Source organism: Chiroxiphia lanceolata, chromosome 2, assembly GCF_009829145.1.
Source record: "Chiroxiphia lanceolata isolate bChiLan1 chromosome 2, bChiLan1.pri, whole genome shotgun sequence".
NCBI classification, from domain to species: domain Eukaryota; kingdom Metazoa; phylum Chordata; class Aves; order Passeriformes; family Pipridae; genus Chiroxiphia; species Chiroxiphia lanceolata.
In genome coordinates, this window is record NC_045638.1 from 3,929,541 (window position 1) to 3,948,665 (window position 19,125).

General features: G+C 42.2%; 1 protein-coding gene across 2 annotated transcripts in view; it reads right to left on the bottom strand.

Moving 5' to 3' along the window:
- Nucleotides 1-19,125, bottom strand: part of DSCAM (DS cell adhesion molecule) — a 448,565-nt gene that overhangs the window by 155,582 nt on the left and 273,858 nt on the right. For both annotated transcript variants that reach the window (XM_032678156.1, XM_032678157.1), the window contains 3 exons: nucleotides 17,583-17,879; nucleotides 16,469-16,744; nucleotides 4,047-4,325 (listed from right to left, as the gene is read on the bottom strand). In XM_032678156.1, the coding sequence (XP_032534047.1) occupies nucleotides 4,047-4,325; nucleotides 16,469-16,744; nucleotides 17,583-17,879 (852 nt within the window). The remainder of the gene's footprint in view (nucleotides 1-4,046; nucleotides 4,326-16,468; nucleotides 16,745-17,582; nucleotides 17,880-19,125) is intronic.

The window sequence follows — 19,125 nt, forward strand, 5'->3', positions numbered from 1 at the left end:
ACAGTCCTAATGAGTAAAGCCTTAATTAATTCCTCATGATGATATAAGTAGTTGACAGAGAAGATATTTTCCTAATTTCTGTGTGTGGCTCTCATGACAGGATCCTATTCTTTTCCTTTTCCTAATAGCGTGCCTAGCAAACCAAGAGTGTGCCAAGGAATAAAATTAAAATAATAGCAATTTATGAGGTTTTGAGAAACCCTTCTAGCTTGCAATTTTTTAATGCACTCCCAGAGGAACTGCAGGCCAGGATCTGGCAAAGCCCACGATTTTGAGAAGGAAAGCCCCATTTTCACTCACCTCAACTTCCTACCTGCAGTCCCTAGATGCAGTGAACAGTGGGAATTCTCCCAGTGGTTAATTAATGAACTTTTAAAAGATATTCCATAACGATTAGGACTAACCAAGCCTGATTTTCTGTGGATTTGTACCTCGTGTTTGAGCAGAGATTCCAGCTGGAGCATTTCTTGTGTTTGCAGAAGGTTTTGCCCGCGTGGGTTCTCTGGTATCCAGTGTTACACTCAGCAGAGGTGTTCCTTATCAGTCACCTCTTTTCATTAAGTTTGTAGGCTTTTAGCTACACTGGAGGTGTTTTCCCCTCTTCTGATTTATCTAAAATTGGCCAATAATTTTTGGAGAGAAGTGCTGACAGGTCTGTGTCCAGAGCATTTGAATTTGCCTTATTTCACCAAGAAACCCATGGAGGAGAGAACCGGGTTTGTCCTCAGATCTTCTTACCCAGATGCTCAAAACCTTCATCATCTCATCCTCTCAGCTGGTGCCTTCCACCCCTTATGGGATGTTGTGGAAGCTGGTTGTCATCTTCCTCTGATATTTAAGGCAGGGAAAATCCAGCCTTGCTGGATTTTAAGGGCTCCTTATACCACTTGATTGCTTATGCAAAGCACAAAATAATTGGAACAGCAGCAAAGATTTAACATGAGATGCCCACAGATTTTAAGAAACCAGTGCTTGTTTTTCTTTTGCCATTTAATGCTCTTTGCAAAATGGCAGTGCAGCTTAGACATCAAAACCAATATTTGTGGGAAGAATATAGGAAATCTATTTAACAGACTTAAAACTTAACAGGAATTTAGGAATGATAAAAAATAGCAGATAGATGTGATCTGACAGAGAAAATATTGAGAAAAAAATCTGGAGCTGTAAAGATGAAGAATTTCTGTGGCTGTATGTATTCTGCAGAAGTTTGTACAGTCACTTGTAATTCAAATGTAGCAATGAGCAGTTGGCCTGTGTTTCTTCATTCATTTTAGGAATGGACTGGATTTAGATTCTACATCTAATTCTACCCATGTACTATAAAATGATATGGATTCCCATTTATTTTGGAAACACGGGAGCCTGCATTGTTTTAAAGTCTACTTTTGAAATGAATACAAGGACAGGATAGATAAGAAAAAGGAACAGTGTGGGTAACAGTCATACTTCACTTTCCCACTCACTGTCTACTCTCATATCAAAATGCACAGTCTGCACATAATTAAGATATTCCCAGAACACATCTCCAGACTTTTAGGATAGCCAACATTTAAGTTTAAAGCACACAATGTGGATTAGAAAAAAGAGGATCTAAAGCACCACTTCTCCCTGTATTCAGAGATAAACCCCTTAGTTAATTTAGAAAAATACTGTGTTTCAGTTACATGGTCCCTACGAACAAAAGGATGAGGAGAGATCAGAAAGCTTGGAGAATAAACAGGCACCAGGAAAAAAAACCAAAACGAGTCTTAATTTAAATGTGTATAGGTCAGGTTGGATGCAGAGGAGAAGTGATCACAGTGACTGTTTGTCTTCTGGCCTATGTGGAATGAGACAGCTGAAGCAGTTCAGTACCAGGGAAAAAGGGCAGTGTAGGGTTTTGGCAGAGAATTCAGGTCAAACACGATATTACATTTTCCACTTTTCCTCTGAGTGAGAGCTGTTGTCTCAGATGCATATGCAAAACTGATGAAAACATTACCATTTAAACTGACATAGAGAGAAGGGAGAGGCTTAAAGGAGGCTGCTGCAGAGCATGAGCTGGGCAGAAAGTTAAGCACGAGGGGAAAATGAAAAAAAGTTGGAGGACTGGGACTCCAGATGGTAAAAGAGGGTGAAAAGAGAGTGAAAGAGGGTGAAAAGCCCCTTCTGTCATGCCCGTGGGTTTATGAGGACACCCTTCAGGCACACACACCAACAGTTGTCCTCACACCACCAGGGCAGAGCCCTGGTCAGGAGGTGAAATTAGAGGAGAAGGAAAATGAGGAGGAAGTGGAGGTGAAAATGGAGGTGTTGGTGTTAGGGGTGTGTGAAGGGCACCAGAGAAGACTCCCCGACAAGAAGGGAAATCTAATTAATGCCCAACAAGGCAGCAAGAGGCAGATGTGTCCAGGGAACAGAGGTCAGGGCAGGCAGGGGATCTCCAGGGGAGGAATTACCCACTGGCAGCAGGAGACAGGGAAAGTGCAGCTCAGGAAAGGCTGGGAGAAGTGAGGGCAGGACAGGACCTCTCCCCATCAGCGGGGCACTGAGCAGAAATCCCCACACATGGACTCACTTGACCCAATTCCTAAAGCCTCCAGTATCTCAGCGCTGAAGGGGACAGACAGTGGTGGCAGAGAGAGATTTTCAGTGGTAAAACCACATCTTCCCACCATCCCAGAATTATCTGTAGGAACCCACACAGAGCTGCTGCAGTGATTCGCTCTCTTATAGGGTTAAATGCTAACAGAACAGTTCAGGAAAGGAATAATTAACTTCATGTAGTTAATTAAGCTACTTCATTTAAGAATTACTAAATAAATGAGGTAAGTAATAGACATCTGTACTGAGTAATATTAAACAGGTTTAAAATAAAGGAAATTAAAAAAGTAAAGTAATATTTATACCAAAACTAGTAGAAAAGTAATGGACTTTTGTGCCACTGAGTTTTGGGATAAAAAAAGTTTTTAGCATAAAAAAAGTAAACATGTACATTCTATAAGTGGAAAACTAGGGAATAATCCACTAAGGATAGTCTTAAGACAGTGGGAATATTTGACTTAAAAGGAAGAGCTGTTCAAAAACTTTGCTTCAAGTGAGTATTTGAGGTGAAAAAAAAAACAAACAAAAAACAAACCTGGAAAAGATTGCAAAAGCCCCTTTAAAATTTTAAGATTTATCTTGGTAAATCTCCAGAAGGGAATATAAAATGTAGTGATCTGCAGCAGGCAGAAATAACCAGGGTTACCTGAAGGATTATTCCATGTGCCCTCTTTCTCTGAGGAGCCCAATGTCTTGGTACCAAGGAAGAGATGGTGGAGAGGGAAGAGTAAGACACTTTCATTTTTCAAAAGCGAACATTTTAAACACTTTGAAAAACTTCTAGAAAAGAAAAGGAAGTAACTTGCTTTTGCTGAAGCTTTGCACAGTAAGTTTGAAAATATATCACAAGGGATAATCTCTGGGTAGTTTGGCTAAGGTGTGACTTGAAAGGTCTGCTACACATAAAATGTTTACTTTCTTGAACATCCAGTCAACGTCCATCTCAAGGTAAAATGTTGTGAAGCCACCAGAGTGAATGAATGGAGATAATTGCATAATAAACACAAATAAGGAAAAGAACAACCTGGTAACAGGGGAGGGTCTTTTCCCCACAAAGTCAGTACCAATGCTTTGTTTTTTAACTGACACAATGCTACAGGAGAGAGTGATCTAAATAAAAAATGGGTATAAGCAGACTGAAACAACAGCAGAGAATAATTTGATACCATTTCAAAGGCTTGATCCCAAAGAATGGGCTTGTGCCTCACACAATTTTCCAGGAAGTCGCCCTAGCATCTCCCCCATCCGCCCTGTGCACTCCAGGGTTTCTGATGAGTTCCAAGACTTTTAGATAGAAAAGTCACATCGGTTTCTGTGCTTCACTGCTCTGTGTGTTCTCTGCTACGAAGGGAGGGATTACCACATTCCCCTCCCTTCTGTACTTCCCATCAAACAGACGCCATCACAAAACACCGAGGGATCCCGCTTAATTGGCGCCCCTCGAGGTAATTACACCTCCTCACCTCTCACGATTAATTGGCTTTGGTGCTCCACAGCCGCCGCGTCGTTTCGGGCTATGCAGGTGTAATTCCCGTTGTGCATCAGGGACAGGTTGGAGATCCTCAGGGAGCTGGTGAAGTCGATGTTGTCGATGGTGACGCCGAGGCTGGCGGGGATGGGCCTGCCGTCCTTCTGCCAGGTGATGGTGATGGGCAGGTCCCCGGAGACCACCACGCAGGGAATGAAGACCCTCTGCCCGATGGAGAACCGCGGGAACTCGAAGGGCTGGATGAAAGGTGGGACTGGGGAAAAAAAACCAAACAACAGGAGAGAGGAGCTGTTGAAATCACGGGGCTGGTTTCTGAAAATAACATAATGGAGCAGATGTGCAGATGTGTTTTAATATGCAAAAGCTACACCTTCGGTGGGCACGGGACATTGTTTAGCTTGGAAAATCACATCTTTTCAAAAGACCTTTTTATTCCTTGACCATCCAGTGCTTAAGTAGAGGTGACAAGCAGGGAAAGTCCTGGCTTCTAGAGACACCTGACATCACTGGCAGACTCTTGCAAGAATATTGAGCACCTCTTCCACAAATCACACCAGTAGCTCAAGGTTCCCCCAGTCTGTAAACAGTGACATTGCCAGGAAGAGCTCAGCAACTTTCGTGGGCCTTGCTTAGACCATGGAATAAACCCGGAAGAGGCTCTAGCTTTGCTTCTTGGATGTGACGAAAGGGAGTGTGAGCTTCTCTAACTGCTGCTGGTATTTATTTCTAAGTGTTTCACATCACAGTCCCCATTAACATCGAGTACAGGCAGAAAGAGAAAGGCATATACAGTACTTGTTGGACAGCAAATTAAATTAAAACTGATTTCTAATCAGAGGGTTGGTAAAAGTCATAAATATTCAAGTTGGTGTTTAATTCCTGCTAAGGAAAAATCTGGCAAATCTGTTTTCTTTCTTTTTCTTTTCTTAGTATTCTGTGGCTGAACCAAAAAGAATCATGTAAGAAAGTATCCTATTTTCTATCATAGGAAAGAATTCTATGTCTTAAAAAACTGTTGTTTTCAGGTATTTTTGATAAAAGCAAATGAAACAGTGAGTTAGATTAAATAAATATAGAAAGGATAATGAGGGTGCCTCACTTTTGTCGGGTTGTGGTTGGAATGTTTACTAACAATTTGGCAAATTGGGACTCAAATACTTAGTCAGGTGAAGGAATCAAAATCTTCTCCAGTCCTCAGGGGAGCACTCTGACAGCCAGGGCATTGATCTAAGATAGGTTTCCATCAATCACTCCTGAAGAGGCTGCACAACCAACTTTGCAAGCAGTACTCAAATCCTCGTTTATCAAAGGAGAAGGTTCCTGGAGGTTATGTCCCTTAGATACAGGAGTGCATTCTCCTACTGCCTGAGAGATCACTTACACATAATCTGTAGTACATCTGAACATCTTTAACAGGAAAGATGGAAGGATACCCAGAGCAGAACATTTATAGTGATCTATATGAGCGAGGTGCAGAAGAAAATGGAGTTGGTGGCTTTATCAAATTGTATTTCTCTTGTCCTTTCTCCCTTTAGCAATTCTAAGGCTGTGCTTTCCACAGAACTGAAGCAGGAAAGCTCTCCAAAGGGGTTGCAATGTGTGCCAGCCCAGTGACTTCCCCAGCAGCAGTTTTGCTCCTCTGCCAGTGTCCTGTTTCTGGGATGAAGGGACAGATACATGTGACCATTACTTGTCAGCTCAGAGCATTTTGGGGTGACCTAATTGTGGCCTTCCAGGACCTGGAGGAGCCGACAAGAAAGATGGAGAGAGACTATTTCCAAGAGCCTGGAGTGACAGGACAAGGGGGAATAGCTTCATACTGACAGAGAGGAGGCTTAGGGGGGATATTAGGGGGAAATTCTTTACACTGAGGGTGGTGAGGCCCTGGCACAGGTTGCCCAGAGAAGCTGAGGCTGCCCCATCCATGGAAGTGTTGAAAGCCAGGTTGGACAAGGCTTGGAGCAACCTGGTCCAGTGGAAGGTGTTGGAACTGGATGATCTTTAAGGTCCCTTCCTTTGTGATAACAAACCTCCCAAAGGACTAAGGCTTTGTTCAAATCCTTGTGTACATGCACATCACGGTGCAAGAGGTTGACACAAATCAGACACTAACTCCCGTTTTCCAGCATAGCTGTGATGCCCTTTGCTGAGGAGAAGTTATGACCATGCTCAGCTGCCACATCAGGCCCACATACAGGCTTTCCCTGGCTTCTCCCAAGAGTGGCTCCATGTCCATGGTAGTGAGAAGCACCACTGCAATCAACTTTTCTGACATGCTGTGAGACTTTTTTCCAGGCTGCCATCTCTCAGATCACTAAAACCTATCCTGTTGCATCCTGAAATTCTGGCAGATCAGTCATACAGAACAAAAGAAACTTGGTAGGAATCACCCTGTTTATTTGCACTTTGAGCACTGGAAATAATCTGATTTTTTCACGGGGAGACCTACTGCCACAAAGTGAGGCAAAATGTCTGCCTGCCTCTTCAAGTTAATCCACTCACATGAGCTATCTCAGACTCTTTGTACAGCAGCAGAAAAAGGCCGAATTTCTCTCAGCATTTATTGATGAGCAGTTTATAATATAAATGGGAGTGAGAAATTACTTGAACGTGCCTGTCAAGAGGTTTTGACATAACCTTTCCCGTTGCTGAGTGCAAATATCTGCTAAATGCCAAGTCCCCCCCCTAGAACATTTCTGCCCAAACCCTCCCCTTACTCTCCGACATCATTACTGAAAGACACTCTAAAACTCACAACAGGGAGGCAAAATTGCTTCTGTATTTTCTGCTGAGCGTGTAACAAATTTGAACCAATCTTTTGTGGACAAAATGATATCAGAAGTCAGACAAAATATTGCTCGGGGATTATTATGTGCATCTTTGCTCTCCATCTCCCTGATGAAGAAAACAGGGAGCAGGATCATTAGGTCACACTAAAGTATTTTTCGGAAAATATTGATTTGCGAGGCTGCATTTACCAACCCTAAAATTTAAGTAGCAGCCTGCAGAGCACTTCAGAAATTGGCTAAAATATTTATAGACAGCACATTTCCCTTCTACTCAGGTTTTTAAGATATAGAGGAAATCAGCATACATTTCTGCCTCATAAAATATAATGTATATTCAACCTGCAGCAGCTTCCAGTCCTGACAAGGAGCTTATTTTAAAAACCAGTGTGTAATTTAAAATCAGTACTATAAAAAAAGTAAATAGTCTAGCAACAACTCTGAAGTATCGAAGAACATTTTTCAACTGCAGTATTCACCAGTTTGGTTTGGTAAAGGAAGTTTCTGGTGACCTAACAGAGCGCATAAACTTTCTCCCTGCTATTTTGAAGAAGGAAATGATCACAAAAAAATCACTTATTAAAAATATGTGATGAAGACAGGCAATTAATTTCTGAAACACTAAAGTTGCCATCTCTCTCTCTCTCTATATATATATCTGCAATAAAAAGTTGACATATATCCTTGACAGAAGAAAATATCAAGTTTGATTAACTAGCATGTGGAAGTTTTTTTTCAAACCAAAGCTGTAGCATTGCCAAACAGCACTAAAAATATAAGATAATACAGTGTTTTAACTCTGAGACAGAAAATTTACAGTAGGATAGATGTATTGAAATGTGTTTAAAATACTTCAAGGTGTGCTTATTTTCCCTCCCTATATGTAGCTTCAATTTGACCATATTTCAGAGGTTGTATTTGATTTTGGGGGGGAAATTATGTTAATTTTTATATATGTGTTGTTACATCTTAACTAGAGAAAGGGAGAACAGGATATGAATGTGTGATTCTGTTCGTGGGAGGGATGTTTTTCTCTCCCAGAGTGAAAATCTGTGCTTCATGCAACCAAGTGCTGTGCCTTGGGAGTGCTTTATTGATGAGTGCTTGAATTAAGTGTCTGTTTAAGAAGGGGAGCATGGGCCAGACTCATTAGTGCTAATACAGGAAGATTTAAATTATGTTTTTGTGCCCTAGCAAGGTCTCCTGTACCTCTGGGAGATTGCTGTAAAGGAGGGCAAGGAGGGCTTCCACGCTGCTCTCCATTAGCAGAGGAACATCCTTAATTTCTTGCCCTCAGTTCCATGGGAGTTATGTTGGAAGGAACTGCTGAGATGATTCACTAAAACAGGGCATCCTGCAGATGGCCTGTTTCCTGCAGCAGCCTTGTGAACATGCTGCTCCTCTCCCGTGGCTCTGCACAGAAAAATGAAAGCCATCTCCTGCTTTATCAGTATAAACAGTTCCCTAGCGGATTTTCTTCCAACAACACAATTTCAGGAGCTGTGTCTGCAATATAAAATACTTCTGGCAATGAATATTGATGTCTGATGCAAAATAATAACCACCAAGCTGTGCAGCCTCCTTGGGCAGCTGCATGACCCTGGATTTCATGTGATAAGGCTTCACCCTTCACCTTAGTCCCTGCTCCCCTTCCCTGCCATGCAACACTGGTGTTCACAGGCTCCTGATGCTGCTATGGGAGCTCCTCCAAAAGGAGAGAGGATTTAAAACGTTGTGTAGAAACCAAGAGTCATGTCTCATCCATCTACAGAACTGCCTCCTTTCAACCCCCTTTGTGAGGGCAGAAGTGAACGCCCTTATCATATTGAGGCACCCTGCAAACCTGGCATGGTGGGAGCTCAGTTCCCTGCCCAGGGGGATGCATTTGCTATTCATTTTTAAAAGACAAAACCTTGATTTGAAGATAAGAAAGCAGCTGCAAGAGCATATTAACACAACAAGCAATTAACCCTCATTGTTAAAGGGCTGCCTGATTAGAGGCCTCGCTTGCAGGTTACATGTCCAGAAGAACTAAGCAGTCACTTTTACTATTCTTTTGGAAGATGGTCCAGAGCTACTGCCCTTGTTAAACCCCTAAAATGATCTAAAATGATCTTTGTCCTCAAGTATAACTGGGAAAAGTTAAGATCAACAAAATCAGAGCCAAAAGTTACAGGTTTAGATGAGAGAGGACTTCAACAGAATGATCTTTGTCTCTGAAAATCGTTCCCTTGAGCTGTTTGGTTTCACACTACCATCCACTTCACCTTCACCCTGGGACTGTACATAAGCAGCTGATTTTATATCACCCTTCTGTTTCTCAGAGTTAATACTTTGGAGATTTTTGGGGTGATGTGTGTTGTACACATTGTTTGAAATGAGGCCAGCATACTCCAAACCTGCCATGCACACAGAGTCTTGCTTTCTGTATGCCCTTATTACATATACTTACACACACAGTGCTAATAGCTCACACTAACTTGGTGCAGCAAAGTGCTTAAAATTTTAAGGGCAGTTTCAATGAATATATAAGGTAGCATTTCAAATGTATTTGACAAAAAAAACGCAGGAAAAAAGGAGGAAGAACATTCCTTCTCCCAAACCTGAAGTAAATAAAGCTGCACTGTGAGAGAAGAGGGCTAACTTTTGATAAACCCAAGCATAACATACAGATACTCTTGAACTCCTTAGCTGAGGCTCTTATTCAAGTATTGAGGCTCATTTCACATTGTTTACATAATTCATAAATAAAGGCACCCATACACCAACTTAAATTGTGTTTGAAAGACATAAGACTGTGCACAAACCCAGGGAGTCTTATTTTAGATTTAAGTGAAAAGCTTTATATTTGTACATAGTAATTCCTCATCCTGAAGATGAGGACAGCAGTGAAACAACTTTAACAGACACTTTTGGGTGACCATTTCCTGCAGTGTCAGAGGTGAAGTCATTAGGAATGCAGTACATCAGAAGTGTGCTGCTGCAAAATAAGACACAACTGCAGCATCCACATGACACTTGTGAGATTTTAAAGAGTGTAAGTCAGCCGTTTTTAATGCAAAGACAACCCTGAGTTGTTCTGGGCTGAATGGCAAAAAAAACCCCTCATTAGGTATTTCTACAGGTGGGATTCTCACACAGGAGATATCCTTATTAAAATGCACATTCCCTTAAATCAGACTCTGCCTCTCCCTGCTCCCCATGCCCATTATGTGACCTGAGGATGACTGGTAAGTGCATTTTTGCAGGGTATTTTGCACAACTGCACATTCTCACCCGTTCTCATCACGTGGTCCTTGCGTGATTCCTGCCTCTGACAACCCTGTCACTTCCAGACATCTGAACATTTCTTCCTGAGGAAGCTGTGACAGGCTTGGAGGGATCCAAGCCCATAGTGCGTGGGAGAGTGAGAGAAAGGCAGAAAATGATGTAATAGAAGAAATATCTGAAGGACATCGAGGCCAGAAGTTTTTTCTAGCTCAATTTATTGGCAAGGTTCAATTTATTCTAGCTCAATTTATTGGCCAGCAGGACAGGTAAGATCTTAGATATGTGCATGGAACTGAATTCACACTTGGCATAATCCATGCCACAGCCTGAAATTTGAACAGATTAGCAGACTGATTGATGACAGAATGCACCATGATCCCAAGAACCCTCGAAAGATTTCCCCTGATGTTTTTCCCCTTTTGTGCCTGCACATTTTTCGCTATTTAAACCAGCCCTCCCTGAACAGAAGTGCAATGCAAATTCACCAGCAATATTTTATATGTCAGAAAAAGCTAGATGCTTCCAAGGAAAGATGAGGAGAATCTATTCAAATAGTTGCAACATGAAGCTATTTAGAAGGAACCCCTGTTTGTTTTGCTTGTTTTCTAAAAAGAAACAAGGCTGATACAATTCTTTTATGTGGTTCACAACAGGTGAAGTGCTATCACTTTGGTATAAGGCAACGAGAAACCTTCTAAATCAGTGAGATGTACAAGTTCTACAAGATCAGAAACAGCCCTTTTGAACACCACACTTTTTTATTTTAATGATGCTGTACCCTTCCCTCTCAGGGGTTTCTTTTTCAATTAATTCCTGTTGGAGAAGTGTGAATAGCAGCAGGCTGTTTACATGAGAATGTGTCCCACGGGACTGATGACAAGAAAATCATCACTTACTACTGATGGCTTTTACTGTAGCTGGGAAAACTATTACTATGAATTGCATAATAAAAAATGGAGATAATAACTCACTCCTGTTTTTAAAATGCTCTGGGATCTACTAAAATGCTGTAAAAGAGATGCTGCTATTATTATTTTAACAATTTTGCACTTGAAGGTTGGAGGTTTTTTTCAATGGAAATAGGAAGCTTCCAGGTGGGGTGGGTAATATAACCTCTTTTTTGTTTGTCAACACTTCTCATCATAAGACTATTTTCATGTGCTTGCAGTTTGGCTTTTGTTTGGATAGCATTTTTCCAGGCCAGGTGTCTGCCTCAGGCTGAGCCACTTCAGCTGGAAAGTTTCAGCTACAACTCTTTGGCCCTTTCCAGGAATAAGGTGTGAGAGTGGAAAAATAGAGATGCAGTAGGAATAAACTCTACTATAAAAATAAAAAAGACATTGTGAGAATATGAGAAGTCCCACCAGTTAGCAGCAAGGATTTCAAATTTGGCAGGTGCTGGCACTAGCATCAGATATCTTGCTGCCCCTATGAAAAGTCATCACAAGGGTGCCCAAATTTTGCTGTCTGAGTAAAACCAAGTAAATAGATAGACAAAAATCCCACAGTGATCATATCTTGAGAGGATATTTTCCAGTGACTAACAGCTAAGATCTTCCAGGGTCTGAGTAACACCTCCTTCAGCGTCTGAGTCAGTTCCAGACACGTGGGGCAGGTGCAGCCTGGTGAGAAGTGAGAAATCAGAGCAAATTTGTCTCTCTAGGGCTCAAATAGCTCCTGTGCTGGCCCAGAGAGCATGAAAAAAGTTGTTTCAATGCAGAGAGAAAGGAAGGAGATGTGGGGGCCAAGGGAGCAGCATGGGGAACCAGACTGCATTGCTGGGCATGCAGGTGGCATGCAAGGGATGGAGCTGAAAGTGGCACAGGGGGTAACAAAAGGGAATTATAGAACAGCATTTGGACCAGTGGGGGGATGTCAGAAGTTGGCACTGGGCTTGTGGTGGGATTGCAGAGGTGATAAGGGTTGGTAAAATGGAGCTGGGAAACTGCCTGAGGATGTGAGGTTGGGATAAGGGAACAGTGGGGTGAGGTACAGAAATGACAGTGAGCAGTGAGCCATGTGAGGGGGAGACAGGCTGAAACCCAGTGGAGATGGACAAAGTGAAGGCTGGCAGAATCACAGAACCACAACCAGAATCATCTGGGTTGGAAAAGACCACCAAGATCACCGAGTCCAACCTTTGACCAAATACCATGTTGTCAACTAGACCAGAGCTGTAACTGGAGGCTGGAGAAAAAGTTGGGAGCTCCTCATGAAGGGCAAGACTATTTTTGAGTCATGAGAACAAGGAAGTCAAGAAATGGGATGACAAAGACATGGGGGACACATTGATTTTGGAACCCAGACAAGAGCCAGGATTTGGACAACGATGAGCTGGAGAAAACTAAGGAGGACAGGTCATTCTGAGAAGGAATGAACACAAAACGTGCATCTTCCATGGAATATTCTTTTCCTTAGGATCTCTGACTCCAGTAGCCCTTTATCACTGGTAGATGTGTATGAACCCCACTGAAAAACCACGAGAGCCAAACACAGAGTGAGAAAACAGTGCTGAGAATAATTCTGCTCTTGGCAAGGACCTGTGCAAGGCTAATCTCAGCGATTACTTTTGAAGATGTCAGTAACTACTGTTTCCATTTCGAATGAAGGAAAGTAAAGGGGGTTCAGTTTACTTTACAAAAAAAAAAAAGAAAAGCTAACAAGAAAATTACATTTAACATGGGCCAAAGCAAAACACGTTGAAGAGGTATTATTACAGCTGCAAAGGCAAGTGGTGGGCAGGTATAGAATACCATAAATTGAATAAGTACAGTCACAGTCTCCCCCTGTTACTTTTGCATTACGGGGTGGGGAGTTTTCATGGCTTTGTGTCAGAACTCAGAACTGGCCAATTCATTTGTCTAAATATAAAAAAAAAATCACGCCGAGATGGCTTCATTTCCAAAAAGCTCCGTTAGGAGTCAGGCACGGTCCCAACAGAGCTCTGTCTGCCAACGAGAAACCTGCACATTTTCCTGCCAGCTTATCCACTCAGCTCCCAGCAGCCAGGTGATGGGACTGCCAGCTTCCAAAGCCAGGTTTTGGGACAGAGACAAGGGACAGGCAAGGGCTGGTGGAGGGGGAGGAGGGCTGACATGACACATCTCTGTGGGACAGAGTTATCTGGAGTCTGCAGACTGCACGGGTGGCTATGCAGACAAGGGTACCAGCTACTCCTAAAAAATGGGCTAACTGATTTCATGGGGTGTCTAAGTGCTCCTTCTGATCAGCAGTGCAAAGAACTGGTGGGCCTAAGGTCAAACAGAACATAAATGCCCAGCTCCCAAGCTTTTGCCTCCCTGAGAGCCTGCCAGGTGGGAGGCTCTGAAAGCCCCAGTCAGGTTCTCTGGCAGCCAGAATTTCACTTAAACTTGTTGTCAAGAAACTTTCTGTTCTCCTGTCTGTGATCTTATAACGATCTCCAAAGAACGATTTCACTTTCGTTTGGATGTTTGTAAATCCCAAAATTATCCATAGAATGGATAGTTCTCCTGTATTTGATTACAGCTCATGCTGTTGCACATCTTTATTTAAATGCTGATTTTAGAAAGCCCCCATTCAAGACAGAACAAAGATGCTTCATGTGCTGGAGGATTTGCAAAGTGAGAAGTAAATGTGGCAGACCACTGCCAACAAGAAAAGCCAGTTGTTCACATAATGCACATAAATGCTGCCCTGTAGAGTCAAATTCTGCATTCACCTTTGCCATAGATCTCTCAGATAAAGCTAATTAAATTACTTAATCTGTCTTTCCCAGGGGGTTGCTAAGCTGGGTGACGTGAGTGCTCTGAAGAAAGAAAAGAAACTCTCAGAAGCAAATTCGTTTCAATGGGAGCAGAGCTTTGAACATAGAAATGCTATGTAATAGCAGGTGAACTGGAAAAAATTAGCTGTAGGCTTCTGAAATTGAACATTAAAAAAATCTGTGGATACTTTTAAGTTCAATCTGTGCCTCAGTTGCCATTTTCCAAAGGACTCCTGATCACCCGGGTGGGTTTTGAAAATGAACACATTGTTTCTGAAACATTTGGATACCACAGAGGTTATAAGCTCATGAGAAAATTAATAATTATGTCCTCAGAACAGAACATGGAGGGAATAAAATACTGAGTAACAGCTCATAAAGTGTCACCTATCCTGAATCATCCTTCAGGTGTTGAGGTCACCCAGGAAACTTGTAGCAGAACTGAGGGCAAACCAAAGGACTCATGGTGTTGAAGATGGACAAGAATTCTCCCTCTGTTTCTCTGGAGAAGAAATAATTATACTGATGGTATGAAAAGCTGAACTATAAATAAGGATATTTGAGCACTGATAATAACTCCCCTTACAATGGCATATTTCAAAGTACTTTTAACCTCCAGTATGTAAACTGGGCCATATTTTGCATTTCTCAATATCAAATATAAGTGCCTGAAAGTCACAATGTTAACTTTGGAATCTATAAAGTGAAAAGGCAACGCACACATTAATAATATTTTAAAGCAACAGGGCCACTTTTGACTCCACTAATGGCAGATAAAGACTATGTAGTTCTAGAAAACAATACATGGCCATCTAAAAATCCCCTGTGATAATATTGACCTCCAGATAAAAGAGAAGAACCTTGAGAACTGTTCAGGTCTGACATATAAAGCTCACTTTTGACATTTTGGGCTTAGCATATGAAGTCAGGTTATTAACATTTATTTTTTTTTCAAATAACAGTGTCTTGTCAATAACTTTAATAAAGTTATTCAGAGCGTATTCAGTCACTGTTCAAGATTTCTGACCAGTCAATGGCCCTGGTAGCTGAATACCCAGAATTACAGCAGAACACCATCAAAGAATTCAGATCACTGACAAAAGCTACAGTTCAATCGAAATGGAGAGGGCTGGCAATCTGCTTTCTGGGGGAGGAATTGTCAAGTTCGAAATTGTAACCTAATGGAAGACAGAACAGGATTGCACCTGAGGTACCAGCTACTGTTCTCAGTGGCTGGTACTGTTTTGATCTAAATGCCTGAGCTGTAAGGATAGACTGCTGGATTTGTTTTGTCTGGCTACATTGGTTTTGACAGTCATTTTAAGAATGGAGTCATTAAAGTGGCAGAATTCCCCACCAGATTTACCACGGTGGCCTGTTAATGCAGCAGCAACACAGTTACTGATTTGTCATTCAGCTCCTAAACTGTATCAACAGATGTGTGATATTATTGTGATGTCAAGCAAGGTACAACAGATATGAAAGGAAAAGGTTTTTATGCCACAGCATGTGACCAGTGCCCCTGATGGTCTCAGGTGTGTGAGATGTCATGCCTTTCAGAGTCCAAATTGCTCATGGTTTAAAGCTAATCCCCTAAACCTCTTGAAATAATTAGCAATTGCATCACCCCAGGCTGATACCAAAGGGCAAAACTACCAGAGCAGAAAGAATTTAAAAGGTCAGATATCTATAACAGAGTCAATTTAGTTTATTGTTCTCTGTATCTTACCTGACAATGGATACAGGAATCAACCTTCCTTACTTCCTCTCCCCCCCCAAAAAAAAAGCTCAGGAAGTTTCTAAGAACTTCAGGAACAGTGAAATTATACCTCAATTCTTCTTACAAGTTCACATGAATTGCACTATTTAGCGGCCCCATTGCTCAAAAGTAGGTGCTATTGCAATCAGGTTTTCTGTCTTTTGTATCCTTATGAATAGGTCTGAGCACTGCCAATATCAGAATAGTCAGGACACAATGCTAAAAAATTCCTATTCTCCATCTATTGCTGAAGTCTTTCAGGGCCATCTGAACATCCTTGTTTAGGACTATTTGAATAGATTTTTAGCATCCTCTTAGAATTTCAAGTCACATTTATTTACTGCGTTACCTTTCTAAGCGTGGAGAGCACTCAGATAATCACTTAATAAGAGGAAAGCAAGGTTAATGCTTTTAGTTCCTGTCTCTGCTTATTGGTAAAAATACAGACACTAAAATTCTCATCTCATTTTTTTAAGAGCTGGAAAGTCACTGGCTAATGAAAATGTGAACTTTGTTACCCAGCAGAGAAAACAGTGAAACAGTGAAAGGTAGGGGACAAACCATTAATCTCCTGACTTAATTGTTGCAGTGAAAAACGCTCATGGAAAATTTGCTGCTGCAAGGCTCCCACTTGGAGAGCAGTTGAATGAAGGAGGGTAAAAGTCAAGAGAGAACAAGACACGGCGACCGATTAGCACCTGTGTCATCATTAAAAATAAACACAAAGCTGGATCAACCTTCTTAAGTGCCAGGACAGTCCTTGTGTGCACTCAACTCTGCCTTTCCACAGGTGACACGGCAATTATTCCAGCTCGGTTTTCCCGGTTTAACCTCACCTTTCACCGTCACGTGCACGCTCTGGCTGGTGGACAGCTGGGGCTGGACCAGGACGTTGCAGGTGTATTCCCCCTCGTCCACCTCCTTCTGCACATCCGAGAGCTTCAGCGTCCCGTTGTTCTCAAACGCCACCTGGCGATGGTTGAACGGGAGCAGGTTGGAGTTCTTGTACCACTTGATGGAGTAATAGGGGTACCCGATGACCCTGCAGTGGATGTAGGTGTCCCTCCCAGCTATGGCCGTGATGTTCTTCATCGGCCTGATGCTGGCCGGCCCTGGAAAGGGAAAAAGAAACTCTTGGAAACAATTTAAAGGCATGTTCACTTCAGGAAGCGTGCATGCTGATTTTTCCAGATGTACAAATGCTGACGACATTTAGGGATGAGCCTCGCACGACACTTCTTAGCATTTGACAGTTTTTCCTTTCAAGAGCTACTTAAGCAGCTTTCCTAATCTTTATATGCTCTAGTTTTTTCCTCACCCTGTAGCATCCATACTAATTATGTGGGGAGGGGGAATATGTTTGCACTTCCCTGATAAAATCTTTGCTGCCTTACAAGTTAAAAGGCTGAGTGTGATTTAATTAATGTGAAATACTAACATGGATACAGAGCCAGAATCCTGTTACACATAAGAACACTTACAAAGTTAGCTTTTTATTTTTTATGTGTATAAGGTATAATACCGTGAGGGTGGGTATTATGCCACGTAGAGCCAGAAATTCAAGCTAAAGTTCTGTATACATGAATAATTACAATGAATGTTGGACAAGTGAAGGAGGAAAGGAAAAAAAAAATACCCCATGCACAGCAGGACTAAAGTAAAGAAACCATGAATTAGTAGAGATGAGTACAGGAAAAACAGACTACAGAACACAAGCCAAAGGGTTCTTTCAGTATTTAACCATCCCATACACTTTCTAGATGGGGCTGGAGAGACAGGAAGGGAAAAGAGAGCAGGGGGGAAAGAAGGGAGCGGGGAAAAAACAGTAAGTTGGTTTTTGGCATTCCAAGACTCATTTCACCACATGCAAGAATCTTCTTCTCCACTACAATGAGTTATGTGTGTTGTTGTTTTGTTTTTTTTTTTTTGAGGAGCTGATTTGACAAGCACCTCTTACGTTTATTCGAGCCTGGTACGGGACGACTCCGGCAGAGTTGTTGGCAGTGCAGCGATAAACGCCCCCGTCTCGGACCTGAGCGTTGGAGATGTTCAGGTAACTGACCACGTTGCCCTCGGAGGTGATGATCTGGCTGATCCGGTGGCTGCCGTCCTTCACGATGGGATCTTCATCCAAAGTCCAGGTGATGGTGGGCAGGGGAGTCCCCTTCACGTTGCACACGAGGGACACTGGCTCTCCCGGGCTCACCACTTTCTCGCTGAAGGCAGAAATGATTTTGGGAGTTCCATCTGCCGAGGGAAAGAAAAGCAGGAAAACAGTGCTTACGAGGTGCAAAGCTTGTTCCCTCTATCCCAGAGCCTATCCCATGAGCCAAGGCCTTTCTTAGAAATGTTGCAAACAATTGTGTGCCAGGATGCAACTCTAATCATTGAAAGAGAGAAACAACTTTTGGTAGTAGAGGACTTAAATGACCCTTTGCTTATGGCAGGTTTCTTTTTCATTTCCTAAGAAACGTGGTACTGACTCTGCTGTAGGAAAAAACACTTTAATGGATGGATCAGGCAACTATAAGTTATGTGAATATATCATAAGTTACATATCACAGGTTATATGAACCTCCGGGTTCCTGCAGAAAACTTATAAAGCCATGTGCAATTCCTCACAAAAGACATACAGCAAAACCTCAACACATTTGGGGTTCTTCTTCTCCTGGTAGATTTAGTTCCTTGGAAAGCTAAGGATGAATGCTGTTGCCAAGAGCCAGGCATAACTTGCCCAGGCTGATTCCACAGAGCTGTGCCAGTGCAGTTTAGTGCTGACCCACAACACCCCATTTAGCAAAGTGTTAAGCTTTTCTGAACACAGATTGCCAGTAACAGCAGTGATGCCAATTTCTTTCTGTGGTCATTTTGTGCCACAGATAAATATTTCCCTGAATGAGAGCATTCAAACGCTTGATCTGGTGAACTGTCTCCCAATTTACTCAGCCTCTACCAGGCAAGTGAGTAAAGAAAATGGATGGACATGGAAACTTTGTAAGCAGGGAGCAGGATTAAATACCCACCTCTCCAGAGAGTTCAGTGGGGGAACATTTAGGAGTGCTGACATCCTGCTATTAGTTAGGAACTTCTCTCAGGGGTCATTCAATGCATGTTTGTCTTCCTTTGAAAATATTCCTTTCCAAGCCGTATGTAAGATGGAATTTCAGTGCAGTTGGGAGCAGTAAGAACACAAGGAGCAATCTAGTCTCAAGATGGGTTTTAAAGGGCCAAGTGGCATGTAAACTAATGTTCCTACAGCATTAGTGACTGCAAAAACAGGAGGAAAACGTGCATCATCACCCAGAGAGGGGCTGAAGACAGTTGGAAACTCATCTTGTTTGTCCTTTAAGGACAAACCTGGTGCAGGACAGAGGATGTCAGGACAAGACTGAGAAGTCTCATGCCCTCTGTGATGCATTATTTGTTCATCTCTTCATGTACAGTCTGCTATGTATTACCTATAAATTTAGGAGGATTCTTCCATTGCAACATC